Below are 24,273 nucleotides of genomic sequence, written 5' to 3'. Positions count from 1 at the left end.
TTCTATACAAGAGGTCTCAACTCAATCCAAATGTTTCCAATTACAATTGTCAGAACTAACTGAAAATGATTAAAGCAGTTTATTTAATGTTGCTATTAATTGACTGTTCAGTTATGGTGGGCCATTTCCAGTCTGTTCCATAAATCACAATCAGAAATACTAGAGTCAGGTTGGATTCATTCTAATAGAATTACCAAAACTAAACCCATTTTTATTAACTGTTTTATTCCATTTGTTTTTCAGTGTCATTCTCCGTCGATTATTGGATTTTACGGAGCTTTCTTTGTTGAGAACCGCATCTCAATTTGTACAGAATTTATGGACGGTGAGTCAAAGAATTTAGCTATGTATAATATTTATGTGTGTCACATTTCTAAAGAAATATTGTGTCATATTTCGAAATAAATATTTATGTGTGTCATATATCTAAAGAAATATTTATGTATGTCATATTTCGAAATAAATATTTATGTATGTCATATTTCTAAAGAAATATTTATGTATGTGATATTTCTAAAGAAATATTTATGTATGTCATATTTCTAAAAAAATATTTATGCATGTCATTTTTCTAAAGAAATATTTATGTGTTATATATCTAAAGAAATATTTATGTGTTATATATCTAAAGAAATATTTATGTGTTATATATCTAAAGAAATATTTATGTGTTATATATCTAAAGAAATATTTATGTGTCACATTTCTAAAAAAATATTTGTGTGTCATATTTCTAAAAAAATATTTAGGTGTCGCATTTCTAAAGAAATATTTATGTGTGTCATATTTCTAAAGAAATATGTATGTGTCACATTTCTAAAGAAATATTTATGTATGTCATATTTCTAAAGAAATATTTGTGTGTCACATTTCTAAAAAAATTTATGTGTCACATTTCTAAAAAAATATTTATGTTTCATATTTCTAAAGAAATATTTATGTGTATCATATTTCTAAAGAAATATTTATGTGTCACATTTCTAAAAAAAATATTTGTGTGTCACATTTTTTTTTTTTTTTTTTTACATGGAAGTTACCACTTATCAAGGTCTGGAGGCCACTCGGGGATAAGGGTTATTGCGTGTACAGTAATCAATGGGACAATGTCGTAGTAATCGTTAGTAATGGCGATCTGATAAAGTGTCTTACTTAAGGGGGTGGTTTATCAGGAACTTGTTTATGTTGGACTTGAAGACATTCAAGTTGTAGTCAGGTGGGAAACAGGCAACCGGCAGTTCTAAAAAAGAAGCTTTGTTCATGGAATCTACATTTTGATTTAGGCACAGATAAAGTGTGGGGAAAATTACTGATAGTGGTTTCAGCGAGACTGGTGTTTTTCGTGAAAGATTGGCGAGGTGGGGATCAGAGGTTGGAGTTCAGACGAGCACTTCCCATGGAAATAACGATAAAACAAAGACAGGCTCGCAACGTCCCTTCTGTGAGGGAGAAGTTGCAGGGAAGAGAAAAGGGCATCCCCCCACTAGGCTACAAAGTCTATTTTGTACTCTGTCAAGGCAGGATAGGCTGTTTTTAGCAGCTCCTTCCCAGATATGCCAGCAGTACTCCATCCTTGGATGTACTTGGCTTTTATATAGATAGTTGCATCAGCAGTGAGATATCTGCTGGAGTGGTAGAAGGATCCCATCATTTTTCCAGCGACCTTGACAATAGATTTGATGTACGTGTTCCATTTCAGATCAGGAATAAAGATCAATCCCAGAAGCTTGTCAAAACATGGAGCCCCCCCAAGACGAGAGCCATCCATTTCAATTGATGCCAGATGAGGTCAGTGTTGATGATGTAAAGATAGAAACTTGGTTTAAGATGCATTAAACGTAACCAGCCACCTCTTTCCCCATTGTACAACGCGCTCAAGATCAGAGGAGAGAACTTTGTCATTTACGGCCTTTGATGTGTTGCCATAGATGGTTGTCATCAGCATAGATTTCAACAAATGATTTGTTTTGGGAGATCATTGATGTAGATCAGATAGAGAGTTGGGCCCAGGATGGACCCTTGCGGGATACCAGCATTAATACTGTGGTCTTCTGATTTCTGCCGATCAACCACTACTCTTAAGAGCCTCTCAGAGAGAAATGATTTAATAATTGAGAAAACATTTCCAGTTATACCGTAGCTGGAAATCTTGTGAAGTAGGCTTTTATGCCATACCTTATCGAAGACGTTTGATATGTCAAGAGCAATTGCCCTAGAAAGGAAGCCTTTGTCGAGAGATTCACTAATCCTATGAGATATAACCGTTAGCACATCTACTGTAGATCTAGCAGAACGGAAACCATATTGCATGTCACTAAGAAGGTTATTTCTACTGAGGTGGTTGACTACTTCTTTATTTAATATGGATTCCAGCAATTTACTCATGACACACAGGAGACTTATTAGTCTTTACTGAGAGGGAGATGACCTGTCACCTGAATTCTTTAATACAGGGCATACTGATGAGGTTTTCCAGGGTGTTGGGAAGCAATTCTCCTTAAGACAATGCTTAAACAGTTTTGTAAGTATGGGGGCAAGTTCTGGTTGAAGCTTTTTCAACTCTATAATTGGAATGCCGTTAAGGCTAGTTAATTTACTGGAATCAAGGTTCTTGATTAGCTTGGCGACATCATGCACAGATATTTGTATGTTGCATAGTGTGTTTTCTGTTATAGGAGGAAATACAGGGAGTTGATGGCCTTCGTCGCATAGGGTAGAATTAGCTGCAAAGTTCTTGGCGAATAATTTGGCTTTGTTTGATGCTGATGAGATGACTTCAGGTCCATTGATGATGGTTGGGATAGAACACACGCTTCTGTTAAGGATTCTGTTTGCTATTTACCAAAACTGGTAGGAATCAAGCCGCTGCTCAGCTACTTTGGACTTCACAGACTGAGCATACAAGTCTCTTGCATTCTTTATTACTTTCTTACAATGGTTGCTGGCAATCCTGAAAGTGGCTTTAGTCTCCATACATCTATTACGTTGGAAGCAATGGAAAAAGTGATTTCTGTGCGCAATGACAGCAGCACATTCTGGAGAGAACCATGGCTGGCTGTTAGGTTTTTGCTGGAACTTTTTTGAAGGTATGAAACGGTCTATACCTATAATTAACCATTCTGTCAGGTCTGATACTATAGAGGACACATCCTTTTTAAACATGGAACGCAGAGGTAGATCTGATATAAATGTACGGAAGCTATCCCAGTCAGCCATAGTGTCATATTTCTAAAGAAATATTTATGTATGTCACATTTCTAAAGAAATATTTATGTATGTCATATTTCTAAAGAAATAATTATATGTGTCATATTTCTAAAGAAATATTTATGTGTCACATTTCTAAAGAAATATTTATGTGTGTCACATTTCTAAAGAAATATTTATGTGTGTCACATTTCTAAAGAAATATTTATGTATGTCATATTTCTAAAGAAATATTTATGTCACATTTCTAAAGAAATATTTGCGTTTCATATTTCTTAAGAAACATTTATGTGTCATATTTCTAAAGAAATATTTATGTATGTCATATTTCTAAAGAAATATTTATGTCACATTTCTAAAGAAATATTTGCATTTCATATTTCTTAAGAAACATTTATGTGTCATATTTCTAAAGAAATATTTATGTGTGTCATATTTCTAAAGAAATATTTATGTGTGTCACATTTCTAAAGAAATATTTATGTGTCACATTTCTAAAGAAATATTTATGTGTGTCACATTTCTAAAGAAATATTTATGTATGTCATATTTCTAAAGAAATATTTATGTATGTCATATTTCTAAAGAAATATTTATATGTGTCATATTTCTAAAGAAATATTTATGTGTGTCACATTTCTAAAGAAATATTTATGTATGTCACATTTCTAAAGAAATATTTATGTATGTCACATTTCTAAAGAAATATTTATGTCACATTTCTAAAGAAATATTTATGTATGTCACATTTCTAAAGAAATATTTATGTATGTCACATTTCTAAAGAAATATTTATGTATGTCACATTTCTAAAGAAATATTTATGTATGTCACATTTCTAAAGAAATATTTATGTGTGTCACATTTCTAAAGAAATATTTATGTCACATTTCTAAAGAAATATTTATGTGTGTCATATTTCCAAAGAAGTTATGTGCTATGTCTGTGGTGGAAATAAGCCGTTGCAGACCAGCACCTAGAACAACAGAGTAAGCTGCATCCGATTATAAAAATAATTATTTTTGATGACGAGTCAATGAAATTTTAGACTTTATATAAGCATGCATATTTTGCCTATTCAGTCAGTTTAAGTCGGTTTTCATTGTTAGCTTGCTTCCGATTAAGATAACTGGTGTTTGTTGTAGATTCTGTTCATTAACTAGTCCTTTGTCTCTTCATCCGTTGAAGTCCGTTAAGGATTCGTTGAACTTTTAGCCACTTGCTCCTATGACAGCATTGGCATTCTGTCAAGATGATGTATCCTGTCTTGGTTCTAGAATGAGCACTCTCCCAGCTATTGGTTGATTTATTATTTATCACCCTATGTGGCCCTCGTGTCACATAATTTTAAGTGTTATAATGGAGTGGAGCTGATATGAATATTGAATTGGTCACTATTCCTGTGATAACGACTGCTCATGTCAATTGAAGCACTGCCGACTTGCAAGTTGTGTCTGCATTAGAAAGAGGTTTGGTTTGGTTGTTTTGTTTTATGACATATCAACCCTTTTCAAGTTGTTTAATGCCAAATCCAGGAAGTTTTGGAAAAAGGTTTTATGCTTCAAGTTCTTTATATCTTCAAATATTTATTTATGATGTTTGCTTTGGTTGTTTTGTTGAGGAAAATTGTTTTTCTCTTAAACTTTGCAGAACCTGATTGAGGCATGCAAAGAGAACGGAAAAAACAATAACATCAATGTTTGATGCATTTTAGGTCAGGAAGTTAGAAAGAGGAGGATAGTCCTCAGTACTGGCCAATGCATGTATGGAATATTTGGAGGAAATGGCATATACTTCTTTCTCTATCTTTCTCTCTTTTCTCCTTTCCATTTTCCCTCTCCAACCTCTCATTTTCTTCTCCACCTAGCCTATTCCTCTCTCTAGACACGCACACACACATATCCACACAAACTCCTTTTATAGATTCCTCAAGGAATGTGTCAACATTTAGGATGAAAGCTAAATAATTTTTTCTGAATTTTAGAAATTATTCATTCAATGCAACATCGATCAAGAAAATCAACTTTGTGGTTATTTGTTTTGTTGTTTTTTGTTCTAGTCATACAAACATACAGACATACATATAGACAACTGCTCTTTATATAATAGATTATATACTGATGCCATTACATAAAAGTATGTCCAATGAATAAAAAAAGAGAGCACAAATTTATTTCCATAATGCAATGTTTTCCTTCTGTGTATTCTATGCTGATTCATAATTTTTTCTTTACTTTATATTTTTGTAAACTTTTCAGTCAAGATGTTTTCTCATTTCTGTTTTTACTTTTTTTTTTTAAATTAAGTAACATAAATTTCTAGAGTTTCTTCATGAAACTGCATATTAATTCCTTATCTTTATTATTTTCGTTTGTATGATTTTTTTTTTTTTTTTTTTAACTGTTTGCTTTTTAGTAATACTCTGTTATTGTACCTATTTACTATGCCTCCCCACGGGACAGAGTTAGACACCAGGGTCGTTTTTTAAACGTGGAGAAAAGGTACAAAAATAAAAATTGTCTCAGTCGTGAAGGATTTCTCCTCCACCGAAAGAGAACAAGAAATAGAAGTGCAGCATCTGAAGAACAGATACTACACTTTGATCTTGTCCCGACTCTGTTATTGTAAATGATAATTGAAGCATCATTACATGTTCAAGTTTTTTCCATTCCAGGTGGCTCCTTAGATAAATATGGTCAAGTTCCCCAGTCTGTCCTTGGAAAAATAACATGCCAGGTTGTTCAAGGATTACAATATCTATGGAGTCTTAAAATTCTTCACAGAGGTAAAAAGAAATGTTTTGCTTTTTTAATCTTTTTTTTATTTTGTGTTTTGGGGTGGGGTTTTTTCCCTATTAGGGTTTTATTTCAACTGTTATTTTTCTGCTTTTTTCTGTTTAGTTCTAAAGTTGTTTTTTTTTTGTTTTTTTTACTGTTTTTTTTTTATTGTTTTTCTTATTCCTTCAATATTTTTTGTTTTATTTATTTTTTCTGTTTTTATCCTGCTCTGTTTTTCTTGTCTGTTTTTTCTTCTGTTTTTCTGAGTTTTGTTTTCTTTTCTTTTCCTGTATTTTTTTTTCTTTTTCTGTTTCTTTTCCTTTTTGTTGTTTTTTTTTCTGTTTAATTCTAAAGTTTTTTTGTTTTTTTACTGTCTTTTTTTATTGTTTTTTTATTCCTTCAATATTTTTTGCGTTTTATTTATTTTTTCTGTTTTTATCCTGCTCTGTTTTTTCTTCTTCTGTTTTTCTGAGTTTTGTTTTCTTTTCTTTTCCTGTATTTTTTTCTTTTTCTGTTTTCTTTTCCTTTTTGTTGTTTTTCTTTTCTATTTCCCTTATTCCTTCTCTATTTTTTCTGTTTTTCTTTTTCTTTTTTCTTTTCCTGTTCTGTTTTTTATTTTTTGTTTTATTTTTATTTTTCATTTTCTTTTCTTTTACTGTTTTTTTCTGTTTCTACTCTGATTTTTATTTTATTGAAATTAAATCAACGTTTCTATATAGAACTCACACCCTTGACGTTATTCTTGCGTTGCCTATACACAGTTCCAACATTTCAAAATATAACTGTTGAGATACAATGCGCCGCTCTTTACAGACTTTTCTTTCTCCAACTTTACATCATGGCAAGGAAGAAGAAAAGAAAAGAAAGAAAACAACATACTGAGGATGAAGTATAGCGCCGAAAAATATATTTTTTATAAATTTCAAATAAGTAAAATATTTGTTTATTTTCCTAATATTTCGTTATGTTTTGGCTTTCAAGTGCGCTTGATGCATATTTTATTTTTATTTTTTTTAATTTATTTATTTCACTCTCAAAGTTATTTACCTGCCAATATCTTGTTGGATATGTATCTTTGATGAATTGACAAGAGATCTTACTTTTCCTTAAATCAATGAATAGTCAATTGTAATGTTTTAAGCTTCCAAAATATTATTTACACTCACATATTGAACAGAGATCTTGCCATTTCACTGTTAGTAATTCTCGAAGTTTTCTTTTCAATTATTACAGCATTATTGGCGATCTGTCCTAAGCAGTTTCTATAGTCAGACTGATTGAAACTTTTGTTTCTTTGTCAATCTCAATATCAGTTGCATCATGTCGACTGTCTCTTTTTTTACCTATTTAACCTCTTCTAAACTTAAGTTCATCTTTTTTGGTGGTGGAAACTGGTTTATTTCCCAAACTTTGTGCCACTTCAAGCTGTACTTAGTTCAACTCTTGCCAAGATTAACATTAGCTGATGTATTCGATATCTGGCATAGTGCCATCCATTATGTAACACAATTTCTTAAATTTTGCTGCTTTTGATTTGCATTAATTTTTAAGATTTTACTCTTTTGCCTTCATTACAGATGTGAAACCTTCAAATATTTTAGTCAACACAGGAGGAGAGGTGAAACTTTGTGATTTTGGGGTCAGCATCCAGGTTAGTTTCATTTGTCGTGAATTAAATTAAATTTAACCCATATTACTCACTGCAGCTATGTTTCAAAATTCATAATGATTAGTTCATTATTTTAGGAGCGACATATGTACTTATATATATTCATGTATATATATATATAGGTAACTGCTGGTTAAACCAACTTCCCCTTTCCTACAGTTAACACATGTGTCTAGACGTAGAGACTCCATGCCTCTAGCCATTGCATCATAAGACCATAAAATCCGACGTTTATTGCCCTTCCGGGCCTGTGGCACAGTGGATAGAGGCATTGAATCTCTACGGTTCCAGATGAGCATTGTCTGAAGATAGCGGTTTCAATCCTACCCAAAGCCAGCCAAAGGATTAGTTGGCCAAAACGTGGTGATACGACAACAACTATGGAAGGCAGTAATTACTGGTTACAGTTACAAGACTCAGCATTCCTATGCCACTGCAGTTAACTACCTGAAGAAGGTTACAGGATGAGTTGGCTGGAATGTGGTAAAACAACAACTATGAAGATGAGGATAACAGTCTGCAAAAAAAAAAAAAAAAATGAATACAAAATTATGAAGCCTCATATAAAAATAATATATGACTATTGCCTACTTATGTATTTTTAAGGTGTATATCCCTTATCACATTGTCCAAATTGCTTTAAATAACAAGCTCAATGAAGTTATGTTTTTGACTTCAGAGCATAAATACTAGTTGGTTGCATTTAAATGACCGAAAGAAAGAATCTGTTCACAATTTGATTTTTGATTTTATTATTTATTTTTAATTCAGTGAATTTGTGTTTTACATAAGCATTTATGTCACTACACATTCATGAACATATTTCAGTCAGCCAGTTACAAGTAACTAGAGACCTCTTGAGGTGATACTGCTTATGCAAAAGTAGAATCTGTAATGAAGCTTGGAAAATGCTGTTAATTTACTTTATTTTTGAATATCATGTGACTGCCCTCTTGATTAAGATCTACTGTGAATTCCGATTTTCATTACGAACTCTACCTTTGTATAGGCAGCATCGTCTGAAGAGGTTTCAACTTACTTGTAACTGGCTGACCAAAACATGCGCATGTGCATGGATGTGTAACAACATATAAATGCTTATGACAAACAATTAAAAAGCATATCTTGCCCTACTTCGGTATTGAGCACTCTTGGTTGTATTAACCTCATTAAATTCATTGGTTGTTTCACCTCTGAAAAATATTAACCTAGAATTATATACATATAATGAGTAAATGACAAAAGTCTATATTCCAAATTTCAAGATGTTGACCGTCTTACAATTTATTCCTTTAATTCAGTTGACACAATTCAACTAAATTAAAGGAATAAATTGGAAGATGGTCAACAAACTAATCACATATAATGATAGAAGATGTATCGAGACACAGGAATGGGTATGTTTGATCTGGCAGAATGATGATTCATTAAAATTGTGGGGTCTGCGTACGTGCCTTGTCCACAAAGTATGAAATAAAAAATTTAAAAATTAAAAAAAACGTTTACAAGCGTTTTTGATATAGACGTACATAATAATACTTTGATAAGTATGTTTTAACTTAAATAGGGATGGTATAATAAAATTGTGTGGTCTGCATTAACGCCTGGCCTCCATAGAATGGAAATAGGCACAAACTTTAAAGACTTTTCATATCTATCTGCGTTAAGTATACTTTGATAATTATGTTTCAGTTTAAAGAAATATGGTATAATAAAATTATGGGGTGTTCGTTCGCGCCTGACCTCAATAGAATGGAAATATGCCACAAAGTTTAACAAGGTTTTTAATATAGATCCACAGAATATTGTGATAAGTGTTTCAGTGTGAACAGGTATGGTATAATAAATTATGGGGTTTATCTATTTTATTTTTACTTTCATCATATTTTGCTTTGGTTTTGATACCCTGAAATTTGAAGCTTTCTCTTTACAACCCTTCCTTTTCATAACCTATCATACTTTCATAAATCAGAGTCCATTTTCTGTAGGCTGTTTTTGAACCCAGTCAACGATGGGTACTTTTGCTAGTATATATATATATATATATATATATATATATATATGCATGCGCACTAAAAATGCTTGTTTTCAGATTAACAATTCAATTTCCTTGCTGATTATTCTAACTGCTTACAAATTGACATGAAACTAACTTAATGAATTACTTGCATTAACAATGTAGTTCTTTTGATATAAGTTTTCTGTTATATTTTCTCATATCTTTTGTATAAATTAACTTAACAATACTGAGGATCCTGCAATATGTCATGGCCTTTTTACTTGTGTATCTATAAAAGTGAGAATGTGTGTGTGGACAGTTCTCAACCTATATACTCAACAAATTTTTGATCTACATACTTGAAATTTGGTATATAGGGTATTTAGACACGTGGAAAACTTTTTAATCCGTTTTCATCCGAAAAAAAAAGAAAATGGGCTACTTAAGGGGGTCAAAATTGCAAAATTTGGTACATGGGAGGGGGGGGCGAATTTTTATCTGTTTGTCAACTGCTTCATGAATGCACATGCTTGAATAGTTCACAAGACAGATTCCTTATGTTAAGAATAAGTAGGGTTGAAAGCACTTTTTTAAACGTGTCAAGCTGGCGTAATGGTTATCGTACTTGACTCACTGTCTTTAGATTTGGGTTTTGATCTCAGCTTAAGTATTTTTTTTTATTATTACTTACAAGAAGTGAACTGTTTAGAAAAATATAATACTCGCATGCACATGTCTCCAGTTTCTTTCTGATTTTTTTTTTACTTCATTTTTTAAATTTTTTTTAAGCAATTTAATGTTACATTTGATACTGAGCAAGGCCAGGTACATCTAGTTTTACTATAAAATAATTACTGCCTGCGATCTTTTTATTGCGACAATAATCCAGCTTATTGTGCCACGATATGTTCCCTGTCACATCATAATTGGAAAAGGGATATGCATCACCAAGTATTTCTGCTGTGCTATTTTGTTGCAACATGAAGGTTTTCTAATCAGCACAGAATATGTATTGTTGCTATTATTGGAATTTTAACTTAAGGAAACTATTTGTTCTAAAGTATCTAATGTTAATTCAATGACAGTTTAAGAAACCCCAAATCAAAAATGTAAGGGAGATAATTCTACTAAATTTAATAGGATAATATTTTTTTTTAAAGTTACATAATTAGCAAATATGCTAATTTACTTGATGATGAGAACATAAACATGCAGTTTATTAACCCCAACACTTATCCGGTCCACTTACAATGCCAGATTAAAGGTTTAGCCCCAAAACTTGGCTTATTCTCATAATTGAGGCAGTAGAAATCAAAAGTGTTGGAATCTGGGTCAAGACTGTAAATTAATGATTGTTGTTAAATAAGTTGGACTTCTGCATAGAACTCATGAAGATCGTGCCTCTAGATTGTTTAATTTGATTGAAGTTCTTTTTGTTGGCCATAGTTTTTACTTAATAATGTTGGGACGATTAATTGGAATCAGGAATTGGAAAAATCAAAACTTTTGGTATCAAAATCAGAAAAATTTGTGCCTATTTTCCAATGCCTAAAACGATTCCTTTAATTATCTTTTTTTTTATTTGATTTTGTTTAAAAAATCTTCCACTGCTGGTAGTAATAATGAAATAACAAATATTTATTGATTTTAAACAACCAGTAAATTTAAAATCTATAGTCACCTCCCCCTCATTTGTTTTACGTTTGATAAAATATATGCACATTTAACATGAGTTTTTATGGTAATCAGGATAAAAATAACAATTTTATAGTTGAATATTTGGGTTTGTATTACTGTACACATAGATTCGAAAAAGTTGTCAAAAAACAAATATATAACAAATAAATGTTATCAAAAGCAAGATAAGTTACTTTTCTACCAAACTGGATATATTTTTCATGTTTTTATTCAATGTAACATGTTTATTCAGCTCGAAAAACATACAGTGTTTACCGATGTATTGGAAAATTCAAGATGGCGTCTGATTCTCTCTTTGACACGGTAAGTTTGGGAAAAGGTGTTATAAATAAAAACCCAGATAAAATACTGTTAAAAACTCTCTCAATATATGTTACCGTGACATAGGTTGACATATATTCGGCGGGTTTTTAATAGTATTTTGTATAGTTTTTTATTTATAACACCTTTTCCCAAACTTACCGTGTTAAAGAGAGAATCAGATGCCATCTTGAATTTTCCAATACATCGGTAAACACTATATGTTTTTCGAGCTGAATAAATATGTTACATTGAATAAAAACACGAAAAATATATCCAGTTTGGTAGAAAAGTAACTTATCTTGCCTTTGATAACATTTATTTGTTATATATTTGTTTTTTGACAACTTTTTCGAATCTATGTGTACAGTAATATAAACCCGAATATTTAGAGATTTAGAAAGAATTGGAATCAGAATCGGTAATTGTATTGGAATCAACCCAGCACTATTACTTAACCAGCAAGATTGCAGGTTTTTAGCTTCAACACCTAAAATGACAAGGCTCAGCAGTTACATGTAAAGTTAGGGAATGTTTGACTCAGAATACACAAAGGAATGATGCAAAACAAGGTTGTCATTGCCATATCTTGCTGCCCAATTCCCCACTTTGTGTTTAAATTGCCATTTTATAAATCTGGACCCTATCACAACTATTTCTAATGTGTCAAGATCATGTCTCATGATTATCTGATCTGTATAAAGCCCTCCTTGTTCGTTGCAACTATTCGTTAACCTGTACGATTGCAGACTTTTATTCTCCTCCTGACACTGAGAGAAGCAGAGCTCAGCAGTTGCATGCAAAGTCGGGGAAGGTTTGATACAGAACACACAAAGGAATGGCAGGAACCAACGTTGCGGCTTTCAATTTATTGATTTGTGGTTCTGCACTGGACACGTCTTTGACCATACACAGACAAAAATGACCAGAGGACAACATATTCTGATGCTGACTCTGCTTATGTTTCCATCAGAATCCTGTTAGTCGGGTTGTGGTTCCAGTTCGAGAACTGTCTGTCATGGCTTAGATCTGATTAGTTCAGAGAAAGATAAGATTAAATCTGAACAATATGGGGAGATACAGAATAGGAGACTTCATTGGTTTGGTCACTTTGAAATAATGGATGAGAATCCTTGAATTAGTAGATATAGAATGGTTGCTGTTGCAGAATCAATTAACTGGGTTAGATAAAGGAAAACTTGAGGGAAAGTGATAAAAATGATTTGAGAGAAAGAGGTATAAATAATGACCTGGTCAGAGATAGGTTAGTTTTGAAGTCAATTTCTAAAAGTTGGCAAACACATGTCAGCATCCAAAACAGATGTTAAATTGAAAATGATGATCCTCTATCAGTTTGAAATGTAAAATAGATTTTTTTGTTAGTCTGTAATAAGTTTCAAATAGCATTTTCATCATAAAATGTGCAGATTGAATAAATGTAACATGCGGCCGCAGCCGAGATTGAACTCACTGCACAAGTTTTGTAGTGTAATTCAAATCTTGTCCGTAGCTGAATACTTGATGCTTCGTCAGGGCAATCAAGAGTATTTTTTATCATGACGCCATCACTAGATGGGTTGCCTACCATGGCTTAAGAGGGGCCCATCTACCCTTGAGAGGAGGATAGACTGCACCAGTGTCCTAACTTGGTATTTTACCTTGCAGTACATACAACGCCTCACCTTCCCAAATGGTCACCCATATTGGCCAGGCTTAGCTTTGCTTAACTTCAATCATCTGGCGAGAACCGGTGTGTCAACGTGATTGTGCCGCAGATTGAATGGGCACATCATAAGTATATCCAACCTTTTTGATATGAAAAAAAAAAAAATTATGGCACAAATCTGCTGAACATCCACTTATTACATAAGTTGAACTTTCATTGTTTTTTTGTGTGTCTATCCATATTTTTCATTTTTTTTTTTTTTAAGGGACATAATTACATGAAAACTTCTGACATCAAATGACGCTTATGCTGTGAAGAGCAGATACTACACTTAAAAAAACTATTTTTGAAAATTTATAATGATCGAAAAATAAATTAGGCATAAGACCATAGATCAAAAGTGTTTGATCTATGGTCAGCCTTGCCACTTTACCTAAGATTTGTCTGTTATGTTCCTAGTTAGACTCCTCAATCACCAAGAGTCGCCATAGTTAAAATAATAGTCTTTTATAAAACAATAATTTTATTTTATTTATATGGAAAACATTTTTTTGTGACTAGGCATTTTTAAATGAATGAAAAAAATATCCATGAATTATTGCGTCAACTTAATTTTTAAATAAATAATTACAAATAATATTGTGTCTGTGTTTGCATTTGACATTTATAAAAATGAAGTACGATTTAGGTCTACTTTATTCATATCAATGTTTTAATTTATTCATACCAATAATATTGTGGGGTCTGTATTTGTGCTGCTTGACATTTATTAAAAAAAACCGTTTTACTTTTAATTTATTTATATTAATAATATTGTGATGTCTGCATTCGTCTAGGCTCGGAGAATCTAGTTTATTATATAAAGGGTAGTTGTCTGTTTATCTGTTTGTATGCATAATCTATATATACCTAGGTTAAAATCAAAAACTATAAAACAAAGATCCACATTTTCTTTATCAGTGTTGCCCTAGATGAATAATATCTAAAAAATTTTAAGTATTAATTTTGGGGGGGGGGGTTTAACTGTGTCAGGTTTCATCAGTGTCTTTTTTTTTTTTTTTTTTCCAGTGTTATTATGCACTCAGTTGGAAAGAAAATGTTGAGTCATTCTTTGAGTAATCTTTTATATAAAGGAGAGTTGTTTGTGTGTATGTATATCCAGCTAGAAAAAGAGGGTCAGGGAGAGAGAGAGAAAACTAGTGGAAAGGGGAAAGATAGATAGACAGATAAGAAATGGATATTTTGATGAAAATATGTTACACTTCTGCTAGTAATATATGAAACTAGTTATATGTAACTGCTTAATATGTAAATGCTCATATGAAATAGATTTTTAACTATGTTTCACGCGTTGTTTATGGCAGATATAGGGCCAAAGATAAAAAAAGTATTTGCATTGTATAGCTTCTAAAAGCTTTATTTTTAACATTTCGAATTTTATTTTCTAAATATTTTCTTTTAAAAGGAGAGTTGCCAGACCAACAATCAATAAACACTGTCTCTTAGAAGGAAAAATTTCAAGTTGAAATGTCGTGATCTTAAAGAAAGAAAAATAACAAATTAAGAATTAAGGTGAACTTTTTAGGGTTGTTAATTTTTTCCGTTATAGTCAAGATTGTTTTTGACTTTTGGTTTCTGCTTTGCAGATGGGACAATGATAACAAGCAAGATATAGTCCCTTCTGATTAATGATTATTTTCTCTCAGATAACATGAAAGCCATCTCCCTTTTCTCCATGTTAAAAATGGCTTTCTTGTCCGTTTGAGCATATCTAATTATCCAGTGAAATGGACAGCAGAAATCGGAAGTTAAAAAGAACAGATTTTGACTATAACCATTTTTTTTGCTTTATCTATTTGAGCTAATTGCTTCTGCTTTCTGTCCTTCCTGCTTTTTGCTCTTGTCTTCTTTAATGAATGCTCAATAGAATTTACAAAAAAATTGTCCATAACCATGTATAAAGAAAAAAGGAAACGAAAAAATAAAAATGTACAGAATACAAATTTTGATGCTTTGTCCATAACTCCCACCCTCAGGAAAAATAAAAAAACAAGTGAAGCATACATTGTGCCCTGTGAGTGCACAGTGAACGAGGCATAAAAAAAAATGACTAAGTTCAGCATTTGCCCCACCCCCATTTAGCCTCCAAATTCCTCAGGGGACGTCAAATTCTAGTAAAAAAGAACAAATGGTACAGTTTTAGGCCTTATGTAAATTTGAGTTCTGCACCATTCAAAAAAAGAAATGATTTAGTCCATCATTTACCCCTCCCCCTCCAAAGTCCCCAAGGCCTTAATATATTTAAATTTGAGTTCAGCACCATTCAAAACTGCTAAATAGACATACACAGAAAATTTTGGACAAATATGGTAAAATAATCCCAAAAATGGAGTGTTTTTATTAGCCCATAAAGAGCCCCTGGGGCACACCCAAGAGTTATCACAAAGTATAGACAAACAAAATTATATAAAAATCAGCTAGTTACAACTTTTCAGAAAGTTTTATACAAATCCAAGGTATCACTTTTTTTTTTAATAAGCCCAAAAGTGTCAATTTTAACCATTTTAACCTGAAAGGCACCCCTAGGGGGGCAACCGGAGTTTTCCTGGAAAATCTGTTCTGATACTTTTTTGCTCATATCATGTTTAATGTTTGTGGAAAAAATTTTTAAATTTCAAGACGTAGTTATTGAGAAAAGTGTGGACAGACGAACAGACAAAGGTGAATTTACATGATATACATACCCATGACAAATAGAAAATACTGTATACCAAAAATCACGTAAATTGATCAAGTATGTATTATTTGGTTTAATCTGACTAATGTTTTCATCTTGAGTGTTATCTGCACAACGTTTTGGTCGATGTAACCTTCGACCTTCCTCAGGTGTATAAGTCGCCATGTTTGCTAAAGGAAAGAAAGGAAGGAAGGTTACACCGACCAAAGCATTGTTCAAATAACAATCAAGATGAGAACATTAGTCCAATTAAACCAAATAATACAAACATCCCTCATCTCCAAAAATTCAGAACTGTGAATTGATCAAGTAGTTTCATTTTTAAAAATAAAATCATTTTTAAACGAGTAATGGGAATTTGTAGGCATTACGATGATGTATGAAACTGATTTGAAACTATTTCTGAACAGCTATTTTAAAGGGGAGTTAACCAGTGATGAATTTGAGGGTTTTTTTTTTTCTAATGCCTCTCTTTCAGCTGTAAGAGGAAGCGAAAAAAATGATTTTGATGATAAAATTAACCTGTTGAATCTTCTTCCTAAATACCAGTTGAAGGTACATTCTCAACACTCAGTCTAGCAGAGATTGGGGCATTTTGGTGGACTTTTATCTGTTGGACTGTGGTATTTATCCTAGGTAAACTTAAGAGGTCCACACTTCCAGACTTTGCCTTCCTTCTTTGAGACTCTGAGACGCTCCTACTAAAGAATGCTGACAAGGCTACTTTTAGAGGCCAACCTTGCAATTTTCATTAGAGCACTGACTTTTTCTCCTTCCACCTTCCAGACTTGTGCTACATCATTTTAACGGGAAGTATGTAAATACTTAGAGAAAGGTTTTGTTTGCAAGCACCATCTGAGGGTTTTTGTTATAATGTGGTCAACCATTAACCTACGTTGATTGTAATGTTGAAACTGGAAAGAGAGACATTTGTGTTTATATGAGCTGGCTCATAGTGTTTGAAGTGCTAAGAATTCTTTTTATGTAGGTATTTTTGGGTCACTTAATTTCATGGAAGAGAAATAGCTTGCCCACAAGAGTGATACTAATATTAACTCAAGTAATTAATTATCGTATTAAAGATAAATGACTGACATTTCACTCTTTGCAATTATGAAAGTTTTCCTTTCAGTTATTACAGCATTATTGGCAACATGTCTTGTGCATGTCCCATGGAAAGACTGATCTCAAACCTTTGTTGTCTTATCACCCTTGATATCCATGATCCCATGCTATTCAGCTGACATTTCTTTATTTTATTCTATGTACTTTGACTTGTTGAACCTCATACCTAACCTTCAGGTTTCTTTTCCTGTTATCTTTCATGGGAATTAGTTTATTTTCGAAACTTTATGTCACCTCAATTCGGAGAGCCAATTCCAGCTTCGAATTCTATAGCCACAGCAGATGCTGCAGTGCACTAAGTATAAACTAGCAATGAATCAATTTTCTTATATTCTTAACATAAAATCTACATAAAATTTCAATAAACACAAGTAAATCCTCTAGTAAACAAAACATGATAGAAACTTTTATTTGCCTCGGTAAAGCTTCTGTGAATCTCCAGGTGTCCCTGTGGGCCCCAGTTGGCAATCTTTGACTCTCACTTTATTCCTTCATTCTGTAATTCTATATCATTAACTTTTTTCTTTGTTGGCTGGGAAAATTTTTCTTTTTTTTTTTTTTTTTTTTTTTTTTTTTTTTTTTTAAATGGTGTGCATTTCAATGTTGTCTTTTATTCTTTTTTCAAATGGTTGCTATGGTGATTGCTATGGATATGCTTTTTTCCAGTGATTGTGCTGTTGTTTTTTCTATTTTCCCTGCAGTGTTGAAATATTTCTTATTTTATTATTTTTTTATTCGTTTATTTCAGTTCTAATTGCATTCTTAAAAAAAAAAAAGGTAATTATAAAGTAAGCCAATGAAATTGTTTGGCTAATTTAAATTGTTTTCTGTTCAGCATTATTAATGATATTATATTACAATGGAGACTTTGTATGTTTGGAACCAAAGCACAGAATATTATTTAAAAGAAACAAAGTATTAAGTAACCCTGGTTATTAGATTTAACAACACCATTCGATTGATGTTTAATGTCTGGTTCTTACTTGTGAATACATTCACAACAAGAACTCATGTTCTTCAACAACTGAAAAGTATTTCCCTTTTTCCTCTTTGTACCAAGAGTTGGGCAGCATTTCTATAAACAGTTATTTTTTTCCAAGGACTTCTCATCTGGACTGCTTCTTTGCAGACTACAACATGGTCATTTTAAAATCTGTCAACAAATATTTGCTATAAATCGTCTTCATAAGTAATCAAACTTTGTTCAATACATTTACCATTATCAAGCCTCTCATAATATTACTCATCATTCAACTGATGATTCATCTCGTTTATCTTTCAAATCCATTGTCAAGAAATAGTTGTCATAAACCGCCTTTGTAAGTAATCAAATTTTCATTTATCATTTTCAATCCTCTCATAATATTCTTCATCATTCTTTACCCACCTCCCAAATCTTCATACCACTATATATTTAAACCAGACGTTCTCACGTTGTTGCTCTTTTTGTTTTGTGATGCACTAACTTCTTTCTTTCATTTTAGGGTTAAGTATTGTTAAGTGGGCATTGAATACATGACTGAATAGATTTAATCCAACTATTTAACTGCAAGTTTAGAAATTTTAGGGGATGCAAGGATTGAGGGAAATTTCTTGAAGAGTGCAGACTAAAGAAAAGATTGGAGAACGACTGATTTAAATAAAAAAAAAAAAGAAACCGATTCTACTTAATACCACCGTAAATAACCTTCACATTAGCATTTACAATAAATAAATGAAATGGCATTAAGTGATCTAACAAGGTCAATTGGTGTCAACTTTTTATCTTATAAGAATTATGGAATTCTGCATGTTAAAGATCAACCAACCGTCATCATTCAACTGATGATTCATCTCGTTCACCTTTTCAAATCCATTGTCAAGAAATAGTTGTCAGAAACCGCCCTTATAAGTAATCGAATTTTGTTCTTTCCATCTATCATTTTCAATCCTCTCATAATATTCTTAATCATTCTTTATCCACCTACCAAACCACTGATTTAAATAAAATAGAAACCAATTTGATTTAATTCTACTGCAAATAACCTTCACATTAGAACCTACAATAAATACATCTTTCATAGCATTAAGTGATCTAACAGTCAATTGATGGCAACCTTCGGTCTAATAAGACAATGAAATTCTGCATGTTAAAAACCAACCGACCATCATCATTCAAGTCACAATCTATCCACCTCATTAGTTCTTATCCATGAATGGCTTTTAGCCTTAATAAGCAGTGTCTTATACTTAAAACAAAAAAATCCTAAAAAGTAAAAGACAATAATCACGTTCAAGAAAAATAAGGAACAAAGTAGAGGTTTACTGCGAGGTAAAATACCAGGTTGGGAAACTGGCGCGGTCTATCCTTCTCTCAAGGGTAGATGGGCCTCTCTTAAGCCATGGTAGGCAATCCACCTAATGATGGCATCACGATAAAAAATACCCTCGATAACCCTAGCGAAGTATCAAGTATTCAGCTATGGACAAGATTTGAATTACACTACAAACTCGTGTAGTGAGTTCAATCTCTACTGTGGTCGCATGTTCTTAGGGATTCCCAACCTTATTTTGCTTGTGGATCCTTTGAGAACTATTTTATCATCTGTCGACTGCATACATGCCTATATAATTTTTTTTTTAAATCAAATGTCTGTTTCTAGGTTAGTAAAAACAAATAATGAATCAATTTTCTTATATTCTTAACATAAAATCTACATAAAATGTCAATAAACACACATACATCTTCTAGTAAACAAAACATAATAGAAACTTTTATTTGCCTCAGTAAAGCTTCTGTGAACCTCTAGGTGTCCCTGTGGATCCCAGTTGGCAATCTTTGATTTTCACTTTATTCCTTCATCCTGTAATTCTATGTCATTAACTTTTTTCTTTGTTGGTTGGGAAATTGCATCTTTTTTTTTTTGTTGTTAATGGTGTGTATTTCAGTGTTATTTTTTTTAATTATTATTTTTTTTTTTCAAATGGTTGCTATGGTGATTGCTATGAATATGTTTCTTTCCGGTGATTGTGTTTTTTTTTTTGTTTTTTTTTTGTTTTTTTTTTTTGTTTTTTTTTTGTTTTTTTTTTCCTACAGTGTTGAAATATATTCTATTTTATCACTTTTTTTATTCATTTATTTCAGTCCTAATTGCATTCATAAAAAAAGCAATTAAAAAGTTAACCAATGAAATTGCTTAGCATTCAGCATAATTAATGATATCACATTATAATGAAGACTTTGTGTCTGTTTATTTGGAACCAAAACACGAAATATTATTTAAAAGAAACAAAGTATTAAGTAACCCAGGTTATTAGATTTAACAGCACCATTCGACTGATGTGCAATGTCTGGTTCTTACTTGTGAATACATTCACAACAAGAACTCATTTTCTACAACAACTGAAAAGTATTTTCCCTTTTTTCCTCTTTGTACCAAAAGTCAGGCAGCATTTCTATAAAGTTATTTTTTCCAAGAACTTCTTATCTGGACTCTGGAGTGCTTCTCTGCATACTATAACATGATTTCAACTTTCAACAAATATTTGCTATAAACCATTTCCATAAGTAATCAAACTTCATTATATTTATCATTTTTAAGCCTCTTGTAATGTTCCTCATCATTCAACTGATAATACATCTTATTAACCTTTATCCTTGAATGGCTTTTGGCCATGACAAGTAGTAACTCACTAGTAAGGAAAAAGAAAACATGAATCCATAAATATAATGATCAATATCATGTAACATTATGCGTCTTCTGTATATTGATAATGTAGGCGAAGAAATTCCCCTCTGGACAAAAGTATCATAGGTTTGAAACAGCAGATGCCACATTCAATACAGCTAAGCTAATGGCCACTATCTTATGTAGGTTTCAAACACCATTTAAGATGCATTCAGCCATGATAATAAAATACTACATTACATCCTACAAGCAACACCATCACAATTACAACATTGTTAGAGGAAGGAGTCCCTATTTTTCTCTCTAAATATTTAGTGCTACCAGTAGTCACCAAGAAGAATTCTACACGTTCCACAGATTCTGTGATTACACCATCCGCCATAACTGGCTTATATATACATAGATCTAACATAACCTTTCCAATTTCCGATTCATAAATAATAAAGACTCCCTTTCTAAAGTCCGTCCATTCTAATTGACTGAGTTCTGATAATTCTCATATTCCAGAATCCAGTTCTTCACTTGATAAACGAACGGTTACTAACATTGAATTATGGCATCACTAAGAGACATATTATTCTACTAAGCGTCAAGTTCATTTAATGCATTGGTCATTTCAGTCATTAAATAATCGTTCAATAACCAGTCCTTCGTCATTATCGTCAAAACAACAATAAAAAAATTAGACAGCCCTTGCGATTGAGTTTGTTAACCATTGAACACATTTTAACATATGGAGCCTTTAACACAATGTACACTACAACACTATCTTTTCTATTTCTTTTTTTGTCGACAAGTTTGTTTTGTTTGCACTCGTGTGTGTTTGTATGACACAACTCCATCTAATAGTGGCTTCGTAATAGGCAGACTGGTGTTCCTTTCATTTATATGGGATCCACAGTGTGTAAAGGAGTTACTCTCTCCATCCTCTTTCTTGCTCTCTCTCTCTCACAGCGCATAGTTTCTTTCACAAATAATATTAATTTTAGTTTGTGCATGTGTGTATTTGTGTGCATGTGTTTGGTTCTGTTGTCTGAGAATGCGATAACATTTCTTCTTCTTAACCTTCAATTTTTTTAATTATCAATTCATTTGTGTTTTGTTTTCTTTTTTTCTTTCTTACACAGTTTAATTATGTCGGGGTTGGAATCTTTTATTTATTTATCAATTTTTTTTGTAACTTTTGGACTTGATAAAAAAAACATGTGTATCCAATATTTCTCTTTCTCATCCTCTCTAACACACACACACACACACACACATTTTTACTTTTTACTATCTATTTATATCCCAAATGTGGCTTACGCCCTAACCCTAACCCTAACCCGACGCCCTGTGTAATCTGTAATGTATGCACACACACACACACGCATACAAACACACATTTTTACTTTTTAAAATATACTTTTATTTTTAGAGTAAATTACATTTTTTAGACGCTAGCTGTTAGTCTATTTTTTAAGTATACGAAATATCCCTGACTGTGGCCTACGCCCTCCTTGTGTAATCTATAACGTATGCACACACACACACACACACACACACACACACACACACACACACACACACACACACACACACAAATAATAATGTTATTATTTCAGCACGATCCGTCGGCATACAATTGAATGCAATCTTAAATGAAGCCAGAGTAAAATTTCAGCATTAAATGTTTTAAACTAATTGACTGATCATTATTAGTTTTGGAGCACAGCTGCTAGGCATAGGCGGGGATGTCTAAATATGATCTATAATTAGTTCCCCTTAGTATCATGAGAAAAACGTGAAAGCCCTTTATCCTATTCCTTCATTTTAAAATAAACACTTTATTTTGTTTACTTTTATGGTCCCAGGCAACACCGAGTAGCCCTGCTAGTTTTAAATACAGACACAAAATTTTCATTATAACTATCGTTTTAAGTTTTTGAAACATTTATTTTTTAATATGGTCCTTAAGTTTAGGGGTTTGTGACACCCTAAAAGATACAGAATCACTGACATAGAAGGTAGTTAAGGTTTCTGTATTTAATATACCATGTAGTTTAAGCTTGACCTCAACAGTAAAACTGTGAAAGGTTTTTTTTTTATATTAATTTTGTTTTATTTTAAATATAAACTTTGTTTGAGATTCTCTCTGAAATTTGTTACCAAAAACTATTTGAGAAAAAAAATTGTCAGTATTTGTTTAAAATAGTCATTATATTCAAACACTACTGTGTTTGAATATATGATTAAGTGGCAGTTTTAGTCATTTAGAACTGCTTTAAAACTTCACCGCTCACTCATTTTTCAACCAAATTTCAAATAATTATTACAGTTTATAGATCACCTTCTCAGCTATATTGTGAAAAGCAAATTTTCAATTTTCGTTCAGTAAAACAAAAGTTATGATGAATTTACTGGTGTTCAAAATTGTAAAAAACGTATGGAGGTGAGCAACGTTTTTTATGACTGGTTTCCATAGCAACTACGTCGCTTCAGCGACTAGTGTTGCTACCAATTCACCGCTGTCAGGAAAAGAGAAGTAACAAGTGAAACAGAAAGAATGAAAGGGAGATAATTGGAGGATTTTATTGAAAGCAGACGAGTATTGTACATTGTTATTAGATATGTGTATGTTATGTTTATGGGGCAAAAAAATAAGACTGAAATTAAACAAAGAACAAGTGAATTTACTGGAAGCCTGGAAAAGTCATGGATTACAATAGAAAAATGTGAGCATGAAAAGTAATATGGTTAAGTTTAAACATGGAAAAGTAAAGGACTAGTTTTTTAAACTGGAAAAGAAAATGACAAGATATTCTAGTAAAAAATATAATAAATTTATAACTTAAAATATTGCAGCATTGTGAACCAACATCTTGCTGCCCAAATCCCAACATAGTGCTCCAGTAGTTGCTGCCCCTGATAGTAGCCCCCTACACCAAAGTGGCAATGTGCCTTGTTTGGGGTGAAAATATAATAATAAAAAAAAATAATCAATTCTAAGTTGTAGCAATATTCTCATGAGCTATCATGATAATAAAAGGAAATTTAATTTGCAAACTATTGCAATGAATATTATGAAAAATTTGATGTTTAACATTCAATCTATTTATTATTAGATGGATTATAATAATTGCTGCGGGTTGATTGTAAATTATTCATATTTTACACTGAAGCAAAATTAATATTTTTTTTGTTTTGTTCTACAGTTGGTGGAATCCATAGCAACAACATATGTCGGTACGAATGCTTATATGGCTGTGAGTATTTTAAAAAGTCATCAAAGACAATATTTGCATGAATTATACTTAATTGTAATTTTTGGATTCTTCACACTACTGTTATCATCTTCAGTGTTATTGTAACTTTCCGTCAATAACCTCCAACATTTTTTAGGTGTCTTTTGTCAAACTTGAGAATTTTTCTGTCAAATATGGCAAGGACT

General features: G+C 32.1%; 1 protein-coding gene across 1 annotated transcript in view; it reads left to right on the top strand.

Annotated features, from left to right (window-relative positions):
- The window catches only part of LOC145276943 (dual specificity mitogen-activated protein kinase kinase 5-like), a 79,116-nt gene that overhangs the window by 31,310 nt on the left and 23,533 nt on the right, over window positions 1-24,273 (top strand). Inside the window, exons 10-13 of the mRNA XM_080128449.1 lie at window positions 244-325; window positions 5,879-5,989; window positions 7,559-7,632; window positions 24,038-24,088. Of these exons, the coding sequence (XP_079984575.1) occupies window positions 244-325; window positions 5,879-5,989; window positions 7,559-7,632; window positions 24,038-24,088 (318 nt within the window). The remainder of the gene's footprint in view (window positions 1-243; window positions 326-5,878; window positions 5,990-7,558; window positions 7,633-24,037; window positions 24,089-24,273) is intronic.

Source organism: Euprymna scolopes, chromosome 5 (genome assembly GCF_053919585.1).
Source record: "Euprymna scolopes isolate OS-2025 chromosome 5, ASM5391958v1, whole genome shotgun sequence".
Taxonomy (NCBI): Eukaryota; Metazoa; Mollusca; class Cephalopoda; order Sepiida; family Sepiolidae; genus Euprymna; species Euprymna scolopes.
The sequence above is the reverse complement of the archived record's forward strand: the minus strand, read 5'-3'. Positions and strand labels throughout refer to the sequence as shown.